The sequence below is a fragment of the Carcharhinus amblyrhynchos genome, chromosome 2, assembly GCF_965287045.1.
Source record: "Carcharhinus amblyrhynchos chromosome 2, sCarAmb.v2.hapA, whole genome shotgun sequence".
NCBI lineage: Eukaryota > Metazoa > Chordata > Chondrichthyes > Carcharhiniformes > Carcharhinidae > Carcharhinus > Carcharhinus amblyrhynchos.
Genome location: NC_137325.1, coordinates 20,395,757 through 20,413,713, shown reverse-complemented (window position 1 = coordinate 20,413,713; position 17,957 = coordinate 20,395,757). Strand labels below are relative to the sequence as shown.

At 43.3% G+C, this 17,957-nt stretch overlaps 1 protein-coding gene across 1 annotated transcript in view; it reads right to left on the bottom strand.

Annotated features, from left to right (window-relative positions):
- The window catches only part of LOC145360371 (nucleotide-binding oligomerization domain-containing protein 1-like), a 32,435-nt gene that overhangs the window by 7,440 nt on the left and 7,038 nt on the right, over positions 1 to 17,957 (bottom strand). Inside the window, exons 3-8 of the mRNA XM_080215557.1 lie at positions 14,286 to 16,095; positions 11,328 to 11,411; positions 7,972 to 8,055; positions 7,788 to 7,871; positions 4,697 to 4,780; positions 974 to 1,057 (exon numbers count right to left, since the gene is read on the bottom strand). Of these exons, the coding sequence (XP_080071683.1) occupies positions 974 to 1,057; positions 4,697 to 4,780; positions 7,788 to 7,871; positions 7,972 to 8,055; positions 11,328 to 11,411; positions 14,286 to 16,095 (2,230 nt within the window). The remainder of the gene's footprint in view (positions 1 to 973; positions 1,058 to 4,696; positions 4,781 to 7,787; positions 7,872 to 7,971; positions 8,056 to 11,327; positions 11,412 to 14,285; positions 16,096 to 17,957) is intronic.

The following is a 17,957-nucleotide window of genomic DNA, read 5'->3' as shown; positions in this document are numbered from 1 at the left end:
TTTTTGGTTCAAGTTCGTACACGTCAAATTGAGCACAGGTTAAGGTTAATTTATGGTTTTAAACACATCTAACTTTTGGAGGGTTTGTGATAAAAGAAAAGCTTTAATTTTTTAAAAATTGTACATAAGACCATAAGACATAGGAGCATGGGCCACTTGGCCCATCAAGTCTGTTCTGCCATTCAATCATGGCTGATATTTTTCTTATCCCAATTTTCTTGCCTTTTCCCCGTAATACGTGGTCCCCTTATTAATCAAGAACCTATTTATCTCTGTCTTAAAGACATTCAATGACCTGGCTTCCACAGCCTTCTGCGGCAAAGAGTGCCACAGGTTCACCACACTCTGGCTGAAGAAATTCCTCCTAATCTCTGTTTTAAAGAATCGTCCCTTTAGCCTGAGGTTGTGCCCTCTGGCTCTATTTTTTCCTATGAGTGGAAACATCCTCTCCATGTCCACTCTATCCAGGCCTCGCAGTATCCTGTAAGTTTCAATAAGATCCCCCCTCATCCTTCTAAACTCCAATGAGTCTAGGCCCAGTGTTTTTAACCGTTACTCATACGACGAGCTCTTTGTTCAAGAGATCATTCTTGTGAACCTCCTCTGGACCCTTTCCAAGGCCAGCACATCCTCCCTTAGATATGGGGTCCAAAACTGCTCATAATACTCCAAAGGGGGTCTGACCAGAGTCTTATACAGCCTCAGAAGTACATCCCTGCTCTTCTTATAAAATGTCTCTTTCACTTATCTCTAAAACCTGAATATTCTTAAATATCAAATAAACATTTCTTCTAAATTTACAATTCTAACCACAAAAAAGGTTATATTTATTCAACTATTTTTAGATTAAACGAGCAGTAAGCTACATTTTTTTCTCTTGGTGATTGTTTTTTGAATGAATTTTAAATCTATGATTGCTATCAACATTCAACCATCAATCAACATTGAGCGCTATGGAAATGCTTGCATATACCAGAATATTTTTAGTGAGCTGTTCTTGCAGAGTGCCTCGGCCAGATGTTTGCTGCCTTCTGATGAGATGCGGTTTGCTGCAAGGCTGGAGAAATGTGGAGAAAAGTCATTAGTTTTCTTCTTTAGTAACCCTTTGTAATGTCAGTGAATGAACTCTTCCCTGTCGAAGTAACCCTGTACAAATATAACACGTAACTTCCCAAATGTTTCAATTCTACAACCTGTGATTAGATAGAATATTCTAGATGGATAATAATGTAGATTGACAATTGATAATGCAGATTTAGTGAATTCTTAGTATTCGATGAAAGGGAACAAAAACAACACGAGACCTTAAGATGTAGCAGTAGGAGTAGGCCATTTGCCCCATCATATCTGCTTTGTCATTCAATAGGATCATGACTGGTCTGATAGGATAATTCTCAACTCCACTTTTCCATCTAATCCTGTAACCCTCACTGATTAGAAATCTGTCTAGCCTAACATTCAAAATATCCAAAACACTAACTTGTATTTATATTTTCCCCCTCCCCTTTCAGCACTCCAGAAGGACTGTTCCATCTGTGAGATCCTGATCCACTCCTCCATCATCTCCCTTTCCCGTGTGAACACAGGGGCTGGAATGTTACGACCGTTCACGCTGGCAGGATTTTCCCATTCCGCTTTGGGGTAGCACAGTAGTTAGCACTGCTGCCCCACGGCGCCAGGCGCAAGGGTTCGATTACCAGCTTGGGTGACTGTCGGTGTAGAGTTTGCACGTTCTGTGTGGGTTTCCTCCAGGTGATCCAGTTTCCTCCCACAGTCCAAAAACGTGTAATTAGGTTGATTGGCCATGTTAAATCGCTCCTTAGTATCAGGGGGATTAATAAAATAAGATTACAGGGATGAGGCCTGGGTGGGATTATTGTCGGTGCAGGCCAACAATAATCCCGACAAGAATGGCCTTCTTCTGCACTGTAGAGATGATATCATTCTATCACTGCAGCAAACAGAAATTTGGTTGGACGCCAAATTCTCCAACCTCGCTGCAGCGGATCACGTCATGACGACTGGTAAGATTGCATCGACATTCCCTTTTACTCCTTCCCTTCCCATCATTCAGGACCACAAGCACTTCGACCAGGTAAATCAGCGATCTACAAGTACCTCTTTCAACACAGTAGAACTCATTCGGAGCGTGTGACGCAGTTTCCACTACACGTTGGAGACCAAGAGCAAACTGGGTGACCACTGTGAAGTACAGGGTCCACATGTGTGACCCTGTGCTTCCAGTCATCACATCATTTTAATTCTCCACTTTAGTTCTGCTCTAAGGGCGGAATTTTACAGGATTTTTTTTCTAATTGTCGGGTGGGTGCGAAATTGGGAGAATTCCAGATCCGATTTTTGGGTGTGTTGTCAGGCCCAAGTTTATGCGTCCTGTCTTTAAAATTTTGGGCAAGTCCATTTTGCGCTACAGAAAGCTGTGGCCGGGGCTTAACACACCAGGCTGCCTGTAGAGGGAGTTAATATGCGTGTACAAACTTCTGATGCTACACATACGCACTAACAGAAGCTGTGTTCTGAAAGACAAAGAGAGAGCTGTCAGGCCCCTGCTACTGCAGGCAGCCTCAACCAGTTCTCCCTGTCCTGCCTCTCTGCAATCGCAGGAGCCCACAGTCCAAGGTGCAGACCGCAGCACCCTGACTGATTGTAGACCCCCTCCTTTCCCTGCCGATCGTGGCCTCACTGCCAATCATGGCACTGCTGTCCTCCCCCGCTGATCGCATGTAGAGTGACAGCGGGCACCCCTCCCCCCACAGACCCCACCCCCATTGGCCCCTTCTCACAGATCCCAACCCATTGGCCCCACCCACCCACATGCCCCACCCCCCCATTGGCTCTGCCCCTTGGCACTGGCCAGTGGGCATTGCCCAGGAACCCAATGCCTGGCCTGGCATTGCCCAGGTGCCAGGGTGGCACTGCCAGTCTGGCACTGCCAAGGGGCATCCCCACCTTGCCCTTGGCTTCCCCAGGGGCTTCAGTGGCCTCCAGTTCCACTGACAAGGCCAACATGACTGTCCCTCGTTCATGGGGAGTAGGTGATTTCCTCGCCAGAGAGAACCTTTCCTGGCAAGGCCGTAAAGACAAGTAAACACCAACGACTGAGCGCCGTGCTCACTAAACAGCTGCATAACACGATTTAAGTAAATTTCAATACATTAACCAGCCTCTCACCCATTACCGGTGAGGAGCTGACCATGCCAGAAATCCGGGTGTCATAAAATTACACTGGTTGTGAAAACCAGCGCCACTCGCGCTAGCCACTTTATGCCTGGTTTTACACCATTCTCCCACAACAACATGGGCATAAAGTGATGGTAAAATCCTGCCCTAATGGTTTTGTTCTCAGCCTGCTATTCCATTCCAGTGAAACTTAATTTAAACCCAAGGAACAGTGCTTTATCTATCAATTGGGCAGTTCACAGCCTTCAAGACTCAATATTGAGTTCCACAATCTCAGATCGTAATTGCTGCCTCTCTTCTTATCAAATAACACTTGTTGGTGATGATACACCTTATTCCCATTTGCTTCTCCTCCAGACCCATCTTTACTTGTCCAGTTATCATCTCCTTTTGCTTTGCACTGTCGACCCTTCTGTCATTTAATAACTCTTGTCTCCCATCCTATCACAAACCTTCCCTTTTGTCTGATTGCTCCCTCTCCTGTCTTCCCTGCCCCTGTACTTGTTAATTCTGTTTCATCTCTTAACTTTTGCCATTGCTGACAAACCGTAATTGACCTGAAAATCAACTGTGTTTCTCTCCACAGATGCTGCTTGACATGTTGAGTATTTCCACCATGTTCTGGTTTTATTTAAGATTTCCAGCGATCTTGCTATTTGCTTTCGCGTTAATTTGGTGCCTCTCCATGTAAAACATCCCCTTTACGTACTGCACTCTCTGGACCAAAGAATGTGGCATTGGAGTACGTGGGGTTGGGTGCAAACAACAAGGCACGTTTGTTGAGATGAGATGTTAAACAGATGCCCCATCAGCCCTCAGGTGGCTGTGAAGGAATCCGTAGTACTATTTTAAAGGAAGGTAGGGGAGTAATTCCTGATATCACGATTAATATTTAACCCTCAATCAATAAGACTGGGTTATCTGGTCAGTACCGCATTGCTACTTGTGGGAGCTCACTGTGACAAAAAAAAATTGGCTGCTGCATTACAACACCGAATAATCTTCAATTGGCTGTAATGACACCTTGTGACACCCAATGGTGCTGAATGTAACTATATAAATGAAACTATTTTATTTCTTTTCCCGTTCATCCCAGGTTCTTGGAATTTGTCTCACAACAGGTGCTGATGAGAAACCACAAGCAAAAGTCTTCAACCACCTTCATAAGGTAATGGCATTTGTAGAGGTCATGTGAGCAAATGTCACATGATTAGAATGCTATGCGGCAGGGTGACACAGTCAGAATGTCACACGGTCAAACCTCCACGCATATCACCAACCAGAGTGGAATGTAAGGATATATTTTCTTCCATTCCACTTTTTAAGACAACCATCCAATACTTTGGTAATGAGGGAACTTTCTTTTCCCCCCACAGTTATCCTTTGGTGAGCAAGTACTTTGATATGAATATATAGAATTAAATGCTTCGACATGGCACGCACACGTGCCTCTATAAACCTCTGCATAGAAACACCACATGATAATAAAATTAGTTACCTCAGATTCTTCAAACTGTGGTGACCTTTCAACGCCTCAGCAAAGGCTTCAGCTCCTCTGTCTCCTAATTGGTTTCCCCAGAACCTGCCAATCATTAAAATTTAAATTATTTGCTGATTTGCAAACTCTAAATTAGAGAGGAATTTTTAAGAAATCATTTTCTGTAATAATTATGTTCAATACAGTCGGGCTGATTGCAAGTGTTCACGGTTTGAAAAAAGGAACTTTTCATGTATTCCGGGCATCCCAAAGTATTTTGCAGACTATGAATTACTTTCTAAAGTGTGGTCATTGTTAAAATGAAGGCAAATATGGCTGGTTAAAGAACAAATGGTACCCAGGATAATTCCCTTGCTGTTCTGTGCCAGGGACCTGTGTTCGATTCTGGCCTTGGGTCACTGCCGGTGTGGAGTTTGCACATCTTCCCTATGTTTGCGTGGATTTCCTCTGGGTGCTCTGGCTTCCTCCCGTAGTACAAAGATGCATGAGTCTGGTAGATTGCCCGTGTTAAATTGCCCCCTAATGTCCAAAAACGTGTGGGTTGGGTGGATTGGCCATGCTAAATGCATGGGGTAATGGGGATACAGTGGGGGTTGGGCCTGAGTAAGATGCTCTTTCGGAAAGTTGGTGCAGAATTGAAGGGCGGAATGGCCTCCTCCTGCCCTGTAGGGATTCTATGGTTCTATTAGGTGCTCAAATATCTGGAGTGGAACTTGAACCATAACCTTTGGGCTCTGAGGCAGGAATACAACCATGAAGCTAAGCTGATACTGATGGCTACATTCCTGAATTCTCATTTACAGAGATTGATTTCTGATCCTAGTCTCCAGCAACCTGCTCTTCAGCTGGACCTGGTGCGTGGCACATCTTGTTAACATGGAATGCTGCTTACAGTGGACTGGGATGGGAAGGGAATAATTAATCAAATATCATTAAGACCTATTCTGAACTATGAAGTAAGGAATTGATAGATCGGAAGAAACGCCAAGGCTAACTTTGGTCCACGTTGTTTCTATCTCTGTTTCATAGTGGATGGTGTTGAATGTATAGGTGGCCTTTATAGTGAGGGGGATAGAATATAAAAGCAGGGAGGTCTTGCTGCAACTGTACAAGGCACTGGTGAGGCCACAACTGGTGTACTGTGTACAGTTTTGGTCCCCTTACTTGCAAAAGGATATATTGGCCTTGGAGGGAGTACAGAGAAGGTTCACCAGGCTGATACCAGAGATGAGGGGGTTAGATTATGAAGAGAGATTGAATAGACTGGGTCTGTACTTGTTAGAGTTTAGAAGGCTGAGGGGGGATCTTATAGAGACGTACGAGATGATGAAGTGGCTAGATCGGGTAGAGGTAGAGAGATTCTTTCCGCTTAGAAAGGAAAACAGAACTAGAGGGCACAGACTCAAAATAAGGGGAGGGCAGTTTAGAACAGAGTTGAGGAGGAACTTCTTCACTCAAAAGGCAGTGAATCTCTGGAACTGTCTGCCCATTGAAGTGGTGGAGGCTACCTCATTGAATATATTTAAGGCACGGGTAGATAGATTTCTGAGAGACAAGGGAATTAAGGGTTATGGGGAGAAAGCAGGAAAGTGGAACTGATCCACTTCAGATCAGCCATGATCTTATTGAATGGCGGGGCAGGCTCGAAGGGCTAGATGGCCTACTCCTGCTCCTATTTCTTATGTTCTTATGTAAAAGGTATGTAGGAAGTTAATAAGGGAAGAAGGAAAAGGAAATCAATAAGAAAACAAATTTTTTTTTTACACTCTCTGGCTTCAATAGAGCACAAGTCTGAATATTGCATTAAAATCACTGCTTTCTACTGATACCATTGAATCATAGAAACCTTACAGAGCAGAAGGAGGCCATTCTGCCCATCAAGGCTGCACCGACAACAATCCCACCTAGGCCCTATCCCCTTAACCCCATATATTTACCCCATTAATTCCTCTAATCTACACAATCCAGGAGGGGCAGTTCAGCATGGCTAATGCTCCTAACTTGCACATCTTTGGACATGTGAGGAGGAAACTGGAGCACCCGGAGGAAACCCACGCAGACATGGGGAGAATGTGCAAACTCCACACAGACAGTGATCGAAGGCAGGAATCGAATCCAAGTCCCTGGAGCTGTGAGGTAAAAATGCTAACCGCTGTACCACCGTGCCATCCTGGTAGGAAACACCTATACCTCACCACTTTTGCATAAATTGGTGCAAATAATTTTCTAATATGAAGTAAATTTTGGGATCGCAAATATTAGTTCTGAGATACAAAAGTGAAGAAACAACTGGGGAAGTAAGATATTAGGCCCCTATTTTCCTGTTTTCAGGCTACGTGTGTATGCCTGCTGGCATTGGCAACATTTACCAGGTGGGATTCACCCACCTGAAATATGCTAATTAGCTCATCTTAAGCAAAGATGGTTCTAAGACCATTTTTAAATGGTTCCTCCACCTCCGCACTCAGAGACAGACCTCCCTGTCCTTGTGAAAAATAAAATGGTGCCTCCCACACTGACCAACCCCTCACTATCCTCCTCCCCCCCAACAAATAACACTGCTGCCACACAATCTGTCAAAACCTATCAACGAGGGAATACATTCAGTTCCTTTTTCAATTGTGTCCAGTCAAAATCTCGATATATCAAGGTTGGTGAGCTTCCACAATATCCGACTAAAGTCATTAATTCATTTGAGTTTTAATCTCCAGTCTTTTCTAAAAGCAGTGTCCAGAGGGTAAAACATAATGCAGGCGTCGACATACGAAATTTGCATCATTCACTCACTGCTAAAATAAGGATCTCCTCAGGACAAGTATAGGGTGGGATTCTCCAGTGTGCTCACCTCAAAACTGGAGAATCCCTCCCAAGGTCAATGGATCTTTGTATGGTCTGTTCCCCCACCCGCTACAATTCCCATGGAGGGCAGGACAGGAGAATTCTGGCCATGATGTTTTCCAATATGTCACATCTAGTAGCACTGCAGGCTTTTCATATTTATATTTTGGCAGCCTTTAGTTAGTATATATTTTAGCTCCTCCGCACTCCATGTACCTCCCAATGTATCAGTACTTTCTGCTATCCAACTTACCCGATCTGTTCCACAGTTTTACTTTTTTGGATTGCTTTGGCCAGGTAAGTTCCTCCTTTATGGGTGATCTTGTTAGCTCCCAACCTATTTGAAGAAGACGACATAATATGAATCATTTTGCAGTTCTCTGGAGGTGTATTTTCAGGGGGAGTTAACCACTTGTAACCGCAGTAAAGTGACTTACATCAAACGAACAAGACTGGGGCAACTTTCAATCAGCTCAGCAACATCTCTCGCGCCAAGATCACTGATGTAATTCCTGTAAAGTCTGAAATAGAATAAGCACCCTTGGATTTAGGCCGTTCAAAAACAAAGGTCACCCTAACAAGCTGTGAGGTAATTATGGGCCAGAGGACAATTCAGCCCATCTGTCTCCACACAGACACTTTTTACCCTTTTGGGGAATTGTGGGGGAAAGTGGTGGAAGGATTCCAAAGCTGATTATCCACCCTGAATAATGCATAATGAATGTTCCTCCTGTAGCCAACAAATCTTGGTATTGGACTTGAACCTGGAGCTTCTGGCTGAGAGGCAGAGATGCTACCACTGTGCCATAAGACATACAATCCAAGTCCATTATTCAGAAGCATTCTACAATTCCTATCTCCCATTGCAGCCTCCAATTGTTTCTTAAATGATTACAGTAGCTTCACAATACCCCATAAAATCTGACTGAACAGAAGGGAGCTATTTGGTTCATTAGGCCAGCTCCCTGAAAGAACTACTCGATTAGTCCACTCTCCTGCTACCTCTCCATAGCCCTCCAAATTTTTCCCTTTCAATGTACTCCTTTTTAATTCTATTATTGAATCCACTTCTGACAGCTCCTTTCAGGTAGTGCGTTCCAAATCACAGCATTAAAACATTTCTCTTCATCTGCCCATTGAAATTTTTGCCAATCATTTTAAATCTGTGTTTGCTGGCTCACCTGCCAGTGCAAAAATGTATCTCGTTTACTTCGTAGAAAGTCTGACAACACCAGGTTTAAGTCCAACCGATTTATTTGATAGTAAACTCACAAGCTTTCGAGGTTAAGCTCTTCTTCAGGTGAATGGAGAGTTCTGGCCTCAGACAGAGCGTATAAAGCACAGACAGTTTACAGATTACTGATTAGAATGCAAATCTTTACACCTAACCTGCTGTTCAAGTCCTACAGTGGCCGACAATGTGAGTGGAAGGAGCACTGATCACAGGTTACAGAGATGTGTATTGTCTCCAGACAGTACAGTAAGTGAGGTTTTGCAAACCCAGGCAAGTCACGGGGGTTACAGATAGTGCGACATGAACCCAAGATCCCTGTTGAGACCGTCCTCATGTGTGCGGAACTTGGCTATCAGTTTCTGCTCAGCAACTCTGCGCTGTCGTGTGTCGTGAAGGCCGCCTTGGAGAATGCTTACCCGAAGGTCAGAGGCTGAAAGCCCAAACACTTCAGTGGTCATGGGCATTTGTTCAGTTCTTACAAGTAGTACAATCATTGGTCAGTACCAAGTACAAATTCATCCATTTCTCCCAAACATTTGGCATTTATTGTATCAGATTAGTCATATAGAACCATAGAATCCCTACAGTGCAGAAGAGGCCATTCAGCCCATTGAGTCTGCACCAATTCTCTGAAAGAGCATCCTACTCAGGCCCACCCCTCCATACCATCCCTGTAAACCCATGCATTTACTTTGGCCAATCCACCTAACCTATTCATCTGTGGACACTAAGGGGCAATTTAGTATGGCACATTCACCACACCTTTGGAGTGTGGGAGAAAACCAGAGCACCCGGAGGAAATACACGGACGCAGGGAGAACTTGCAAACTCCACACAGGCAGTCACCCAAGGCCAGAACTGAACCCAGATCCCTGGTGCTGTGAGGAAGCAGTACTAAATATTGTGCCACCGTGCTACCCTGTATCCCAAAGGCTGCATCTGTTGATGCTGCAACACTAGGGGGAGTACTTTCTGCACATGTGCAGCGGCAGTCAGTGGAAAGGAAGACACTTTGTGTGAGGTGGACACTATCAATTAGAGCAAAATGTTGTTGAACCAGAAACACTTTTAACACTCCAAACTCAATGATCATCTTTGAATATTGAGGGAAGGACTGAAGACTAACTGAGGGTGAGGTAGGGAGCTCAAGTTTTCTCCTCAGTAATTCACAATCAGTTTAAGAAGGAATAAATTTCTAACTTTTCCCTGATATAAAAAGGGTGTGTGGATTGCCCACCCAGTAGAAAAACCATTTGGTGTTCATTCCAGTGACTTTAGAGGAAAATAAATTCATACATAAGTATAGTGTACTTCAAAATATTAATTTCTGAAAGAAATCAATCCAATTGCCATTTGAATTAATAAATGAATATTTCCTGCCTTCCTAAATTTAAATCAGACATCTCAAGCCACTTATTCTTATTATAGGAGGGTGTTTGTTTACATCGTAGTGCAGAGCAATATTAATATTTAGCAGGAACCAAGCTGGTTGATGAAGTCAAAACTGAGATGCAGAGCCTTTCCTTGCTGAGAGAGTTTATTAACTTTGTCCAGCATCAGTTCACATACACCCAGTGTCCCAGCTACGGTCTATTTATGTATGCTCAAATACCCATCATCTGTCTCCCTTAACGTAAATGATGAAACATTGACAACTAACACCTACCAATCAATACTTGAATCATTACACACTTTCTCTTTGATTTAACTTAGATTTTCTTTCCTTAATTTGGTAAAGGAGGCATATCTGGGTGACTGTCTGTGTGGAGTTTGCCTGTTCTCTCCATACCTGTGTGGGTTTCCTCCAAGTGCTCCAGTTCCCCCCCACACTGTAAAGGTGTGCAAGTTAGGCATTGACCATGCTATGTTGCTCATTAGCATCTCAAGATGTGTGGATTAGGGGGATTAGCTGGGTAAAAACCTAGAGCCTGGGTAAGAAGATCTTTTGGAGAGTTGGTGAAGACTAGATGGGCCGAATGGTCTATTTCTGCACTGTAGGGCTTCTATGATTCTATAACCTGATAGGTGGGCTATTTCCATTTTGACAATCTATCTGCCTGGCCCTGATATGAAAGAAAAAAAACTTACATCTATATAGTGGCTTTCACAACTTCAGGACACCCCAAAGAGATTGCAGCACATTTTTGCAGTGGGGCTATCATTGTACTGTAGGAAATATGGCAGTCAAATTTCATACAGCTAGCTCCACATATAGCTAAATGATCGGATAATAAACCAACATGATATTGGCTGAGGGATAACTATTGACCAGGACATCAGGAAGAGTTCCCCTATTCTTCTTCATGGGCCTTCTTCCATCCAACTGAGAAGCTAGAGAGGACTTCGGTTTAACATATCATCTAAGAGAGCCAAGTACTTTTATTTTGCAGTTAAGCAGTACTACCAAAGAGGATGAAGGACATTATCGCTGCAAAGTCACGTGTAGGATGGTGGATTGACGAGGAGGAGATGTGAAAACAGGAGAGAAAAAAATATAATCAAGTTTCAAAGAAACATTGGAACATTTCGTGCAGGCATATTAGGATCGCATTAACTCACCCAAGTGATTTGATCTTCTGATGCTTTTTGAGCTCTTTTGCCAAGATATGGACTCCGTGGTCTGTGATCTGATTTACACTCAACCTATTTCATTCACAAAACACAAAAGCAGATGGATGTACCAACAACTACCGTTCCAAGCAAAGCTGATATTTCATGTGCAACTTCAGAAACACAACTAAATTTTACCAGCTGAGTGATAAAGGACTGTGAGGCAGCAGGCTTGTTAAAATAGCAGGGGGAAGGTGTGGGGAGGGCTACCTGATATTGTCCCACCACACTGATCTGTTACCAGCTGCAGAAATGTCAGCAGCCTGACCAAGTGAGCCATTGAAGAGTCCAACTAAGGGTTACTTCCTGCCCCTGCCAACATTTTGTCCACATCAGAAGGCTCTACCCCCGCGTGGGGTGAGTGCCTGGTTAAATCCTGGGGGGGGGGGAATGTTCTGGCAGGCCCTCTTTTCTGGCCATCCCGAGGCTCACGGGTGCTACGGTAGCAATGGCCATCCCCACGGACCTATGATATGGTTTCCCCCCCAAACCCACATCCCCCTCAACTGTTGGAGCCTGTCTGTATCAGGAGTCAGCTTCCTCCACAGAACTTATCCCATCTTTGAGGGTGACTTCTCCCTCATGCTGCAGCCTCAGCACTGGCTATTGCCATCTGTGGCATTCTAATTGGGCCAGTAGACCTGTGAGGTGTGCCACTATCTTCAGTTGGACAACAGTTTTGGTGGCACTATGTTAACTGGCCACTGATTGTGAAATGCCGTCCAGGATCCCACTGGCATAGTATCAACTCCTGCCTTCGATCCTGGAAGGTGGGAATCCTTTGATGCTATTTGTTGGAGCAATCAAGGCACAACAAGATGAATTCCTGGATAAAATGCTCGTTACCTTGACTTGAAGTATAGAGAGCATAATTTCAGATTTTGTCAATGATATGAAGTTCGATAAATAATAAAGATTGGTGAAAGGGACAGATACATAAGATCATTAGAACTAAGAGCAGTAGTAGGCCATGTGGCTCCTCGGGCCTGCTCCGCCATTCAATAAGATCATGGCTGATCTTTTTGTGGACTCATCTCCACTTACCCGCCCACTTGCCATAACCCTTAATTCCTTTACTGTTCAAAAATCTAACTATCTTTGCCTTAAAAACATTCAATGAGGTAGCCTCAACTGCTTCATCAGGCAGGGAATTCCATAGATTCACAAGCATCTGGGTGAAGAAGTTTTTCCTCAACTCAGTCCTAAATCCGTTCCCCCTTATTTTCTTGTTCTAGTTTCACCCGCCAGTGGAAATAACCTCCCTGCTTCTATCCTATCTATTCCCTTCATAATTTTATATGTTTCTGTAAGATCTCCCCCTCATTCTTCTAAATTCCAGTCAGTATAGTCCCAGTCTACTCAGTCTCTCCTCATAAGCCAACCCTCTCAACTCCAGAATCAACCTAGTGAATCTCCCCTGCACCCCCTCCAGTATATCCTTTCTCAAGTAAGGAGACCAAAATTGCCCATGGTACATGCCCATAGATAGAAAAACTGGGAAGTGATGCATATTGTTAGGAAGGATAAAGAGAGGAAAGATTTAAAACTAAGGGGCACAATTTTAAAAGGCTTGCAGGAACAGATTGGTCTGGGAATGCCAGCATACAAATCTTTGCAGAATAGAGGGCAAGAAGATTTTTTTAAAATCACTTAGAATCTTTAGCACATCACTAGAGCAATAGAGTGAAAGAGCAAAGAGTTCATGCTAAACCTTTAGAAACTTCTAATTAGATCTCAGCTGAAGTATTTTGTCCAATTCTGAACAGGCACTTCAGCAAGAATGTCAAGGCCTTGTAGAGGATGCAGGCGAGATTGACTAGAATGCTACCAGGGATGGGGGCCTGCAGTTAGGTGAAGAGATTGCATTAGCTGGAGTTGTTCTCCTTTGAGCAGAGAAAATTAAGAGGAAATTTGATCATGACTGGTTTCGGTGGAGTAAATTAAGAAAAACTGTAAGTAGTGGCAGAAGGGGCAGTAACAGGAATGTTAATTTGAGGTAATAAAGACATTTTACAATGAGTTGCTGGAATGCATTGAGTGAAAGAGTGGTGAAAATTGATTCATAGTAGCACTCAGAACAGAATTAGGTAACTGGAGGGCAATGGGGATAAAATAACTGAGCAGGATTAATCTACCAAAGAGACAGCAGAGGTGTAAAATGATCTCTTCCTATGATCATGCGATGATAAATTATCATTGGTCAGGAGATATGGGAGAACTCCCCTATTCTTCCTCAAAATAGTACTATCTTCTTTGAGAGGAATATTTTACATCCTCTTCGGTTAGGCCAGACTCGGTTCAATGTCTGAATTGAAAGATGGCACTTCTGACTGTGTGGCATATCCATGGTACAGCAGAGAAGCGTTCGTCTGGGTCAACTGCTCCAGCATCTGGAATGCAGGTTGAACCCATGACCATTTGACTCAGGGGTGACACTGAACCAAGACCTTAAAATGAAACCTAATCCTGTACAGACAAGGGTGAATTCGAACATCCCATACAATGATAGTCCTATTAAAGGCACCTCAGTTCCACATAATAGGGACAGCATAGTGGCACAATGGTTAGCACTTCTGCCTCACACTGCCAGAGACCCAGGTTCAATTCCAGCTTGGGTCACTGTCTGTGTGGAGTTTGCACATTTTCCCTGCGTATGTGTGGGTTTCCTCCAGGTGCTCCAGTTTCCTCCCATGGTCCAAAGATGCGCGGGTTAGGTTGATTGGCCAGACTAAATTGATCCTTGTGTCAGGCGATTAGCCGGGTAAATATGTGGGGTTATGGGGATAGAGCCTGGGTGGGACTGTGGTCAGTGCAGACCCATTGGGATGGATGGCCTCCTTCTGCATTGTTGGGATTCTATAGGATTCTATGGGACAGAATGCACTGAAGATTGGGTATAGAGCTCACCTGAGGACTGTCAGCTGACTGAAACAGGGGAACATTTGCTCCACACCGTAATCGTTGATGTTGTTGTTGTCCATCTCCAGTGCAAGGGGTGTTCGGATATGGTGCAAAATAAATGCAAGAGCCCCACAGTCAGCAGAAGACACATTGCAATAGTTCAGTTTTATGTAATCGACATTGATGCCTTTGGCTGCCAGTTTGGCTGCTGCTCCATTCTGCATTTCAAAAATGTATCTTATCAACCATATAAAATGTGGCAGCATGTGTACCTTGCAACCATCTTCAAGGTGCGAGCGAGGCAGGTTTTGCAGGTGTGATTTCATACATTTGTACAGATAGGACATCAGCACTGACTGCTTTTCCTTAATGGTTCCAGGGGTTGCGAAGTTTAGCAACAGATCAACATTGCGGTTGGACAACAAGCCACAGAGGAACAGCATGGTAAATTGCAGGTGTTCGCTGAATGACTTAAGGACATTTATAGAGGAGCACCTTGAAGGGCTCAAGAAAGCTAAAACCAAATTACTTAGCTTGTGGGTTGACGGTGTTGGTGCGCTACCATTGTTGAATAGTGCAAGGAGGTCCCGTGGATGGATCTCATCATCCAGAGCTAATGAAAAAGCAGCGAAAAATGACTGGAGTGTTAAGTGAATGTATTCATATGTCGACTGGTTCCCACATCCATCATAATGACCTACAGTTTTGATGAAGCCAAACTGTAAATCCTCTTCTGAAATCTTTGCAGCTGCAATTTTCTCCTGGCTGAAAACAGAATTGCAGTCTTCAATTCCTTTTCGAGCTAGTTTGCTAATCCGCATTAAAGCTTCCTTCTGGGTTGTGAATAAATGTATCTGGCTTTTGGCCTTTTTCCTATTCAGATTGGCCTGAGAAGAATGGTTGAGGAAGACCTCAATCATGACCAAGTAAATGTCAGTCAATGTAACAGAATGTGATAACCTCTGGGAGCTACACGTGGATTGACAGTGCTCATAACATTTGAATATAATCCAGCAAAACAACGGCACTGAACACAAACTGCACAGGTGAGGGTTCGCCTCCAGCTGGGTCAAAACCAACGTTTGATGGGTCTCATCTTTGAAGAACTTCTTCAAATACTGCAGTAAATGGTCCTTGGAAAAGCCCTTTAATGTCACTCTCTTTCTCACCATTCTCAATGGTAGACTTGTTACAGTTCTTGCTGTCAATAATTTTTTGGAACCTTTTAATAACTTTCCATGGAGAAGATTCATCAACAGGGCCACAGGATGCGTGGGGTCAAAGGGCGAAGAAATGTCGGGGACGTCATTGAGGTCACAGTCAACGTTGATTTCATCAAACCCATCCAGGGTGAAGATAACGGAAGCTGGGTGTTGTAGGATGTAGCTGAATATCTCATCAGCATCTTTGTCAGGGTAACAGTTGTATTTGAACAGCAGATCTCTGAGGGAAATCCTATCTTCCTCCTTAAAGCTATTGAATATTCGGCATCTGAATTTGAAGAAGAATTTAGCATCAGCACAGAGCTCCCCTTTGGACCACAATTTCTGAAGTCTCTGGAGCAGTATGGTCTTACCAACTCCAGCATCACCAGTTATAAAGACAGTTTCTGCATCTTCGTTGATGACTCCAGTATCGCTGAACAAATCCTCCAAGTGGGAAATGTTCCCTTTAGTTTCATTGGCTGCGTTGATTAATTCCATAAGAGTTTCAGTGTAAATATCATCAAACAAAGCATCTTCCTTTTGCACATATGAAGAAGTCAACCTTGTATCTCGTCGCAATTCACCTCGGAGCTTTTCAGTATATTCGCAGACTGAAAGACATGATAAAAAGTAATAGGGAGAGATTTTGTGACTAGCTATGTCAATGACTTGATTGTGAAAAGATTTATTTTTGTCATTATTTTCTATGTCATTTTCTTAAGCCTAAAATAAAATCTTCACAATCGTTGGAGAAAAATATAATTGTAATCTAAAACAGTGCATAATCATATCTTTTTCCTTAATGTACCAGTTTGGCAAACATTGTATTAATAATCCTCATTTGATTTTTTTTTGAATGTAACTGTTAATATAATCTCCTGTATTTTGTTACACTTTGATATAAAGTTTTCTTTGAATGCTCTGGGAATTTCATTAGGAACTGCAAATAAAAAGTGTATCTATTTGTACAGGCAGCACGGTGGCACACTGCTGCCCCACAGTGCTAAGGACCTGGGTTCAATTGCGGCTTCAGGTGACTGTGTGGAGTTTGCATGTTCTCCCCATGTCTGCGTGGGTTTGCCCCGGTTTCCTCCCAGAATCCAAAGACGTGCTGGTTGGGTGGATTGGCCATGCTAAATTGCCCCTTAGTGTCAGGAGATTAGCAGGGTTACTATGTAGGGTTGAGGGGATTGGACCTGGGTGGGATTGTTGTTGGTGCAGGCTCAGTGGGCTGAATGGCCTCCTTCTGCACTGTAAGGATTCTATGGTTTATGGCGAGACAGTGATTGGTTTCATGTGAAGTAAAACAGTAGTAAAATGGCCACTGGTGTGTTGGAATCAATTGGCAAGGAGAGTGTTGTCAGACTCTAATTAATTTATTGGCTGCGGAGTTTGTGCAGCGCAAATTCCCCAGAATTGTATTAAGCTTAAATGAGTTAACACATAAGAGGACAGGTGGAGAGAGAAGATTATCTATGAGGTAGTTGAACTGAGGCTTTAAGACAATTAAAGAAATTGATAGGATTGATAAGGGACAAACAGCTTCCTCTGCTGCAAGAGTCCAAAACAGTGGTGAATGATCCTTAAATTTGAGCTCGGAAATTTAGAGGTAGGCTGAAAGTTTTTGGTCTCGTCTGCAGCTAGGATTCTCCAGTCCCGCTGCAGTGAACGGAGATTTGGCCTTTCGAGCCTGCTCAGCCATTTAATACAATCATGCTTGATCCCATCTCAGCTTCAACTCCATTTGGCATTTCTTTGGGAGAATAGCAAATATTGGATAGAGTGTTCTGGTTGGACGTGGACAGCAGAGGCATAAACCAGCTATAGGACAATCTGGTGGAGGTCTGAAACTTTGCCTTCTCAACTGTAGAGGAATACATCTAGGTTGCCTTTGAGGATAAGGGGAAATGGACATATCAAAATTTTTTTTTTGTTATTTATTCATGAGGCATTGACATCACTGGCTAGGCCAACATCTATTGCCCATCCCCAGTTGACCTTGAAACTGAGTGGCTTGCTAGGCCATTTCACAAGGCAGTTGAGAGTCAACCATATTGCCACAAGCAATGGAAAGAGAGGTAAGAGTGTTTATATATGTGTGTGTTTCTGAGAGAGGGAGGTGAGTGTGTGAATGAGTATGCATGAGAGAGCGAGAGAGGTGGGAGTATGTATATGTTTGTGTGTGAGGGAGAGATGGGAGTGGGTGTATGTATGTAGGAGAGAGAGGTGGGATTGTGAGTGCGTATGAGACAGAAAGAGACATAGGAATGAGTGTGTATTTGTGTGTGAGAGATTGAGTATGTGTGCATGTGTCTGTTAATATTCTTAATATTAAATGAATTTGTGAGCATAAGAGGCAGCACTATTCCCCCCATTAAAAATGACAAAAATGTAAGACTTCATTGAATGCATCTTCAATTATAATAAAAACATATCTATAAAAATATAAAGTACTTCTATAAATTTGTTTTTG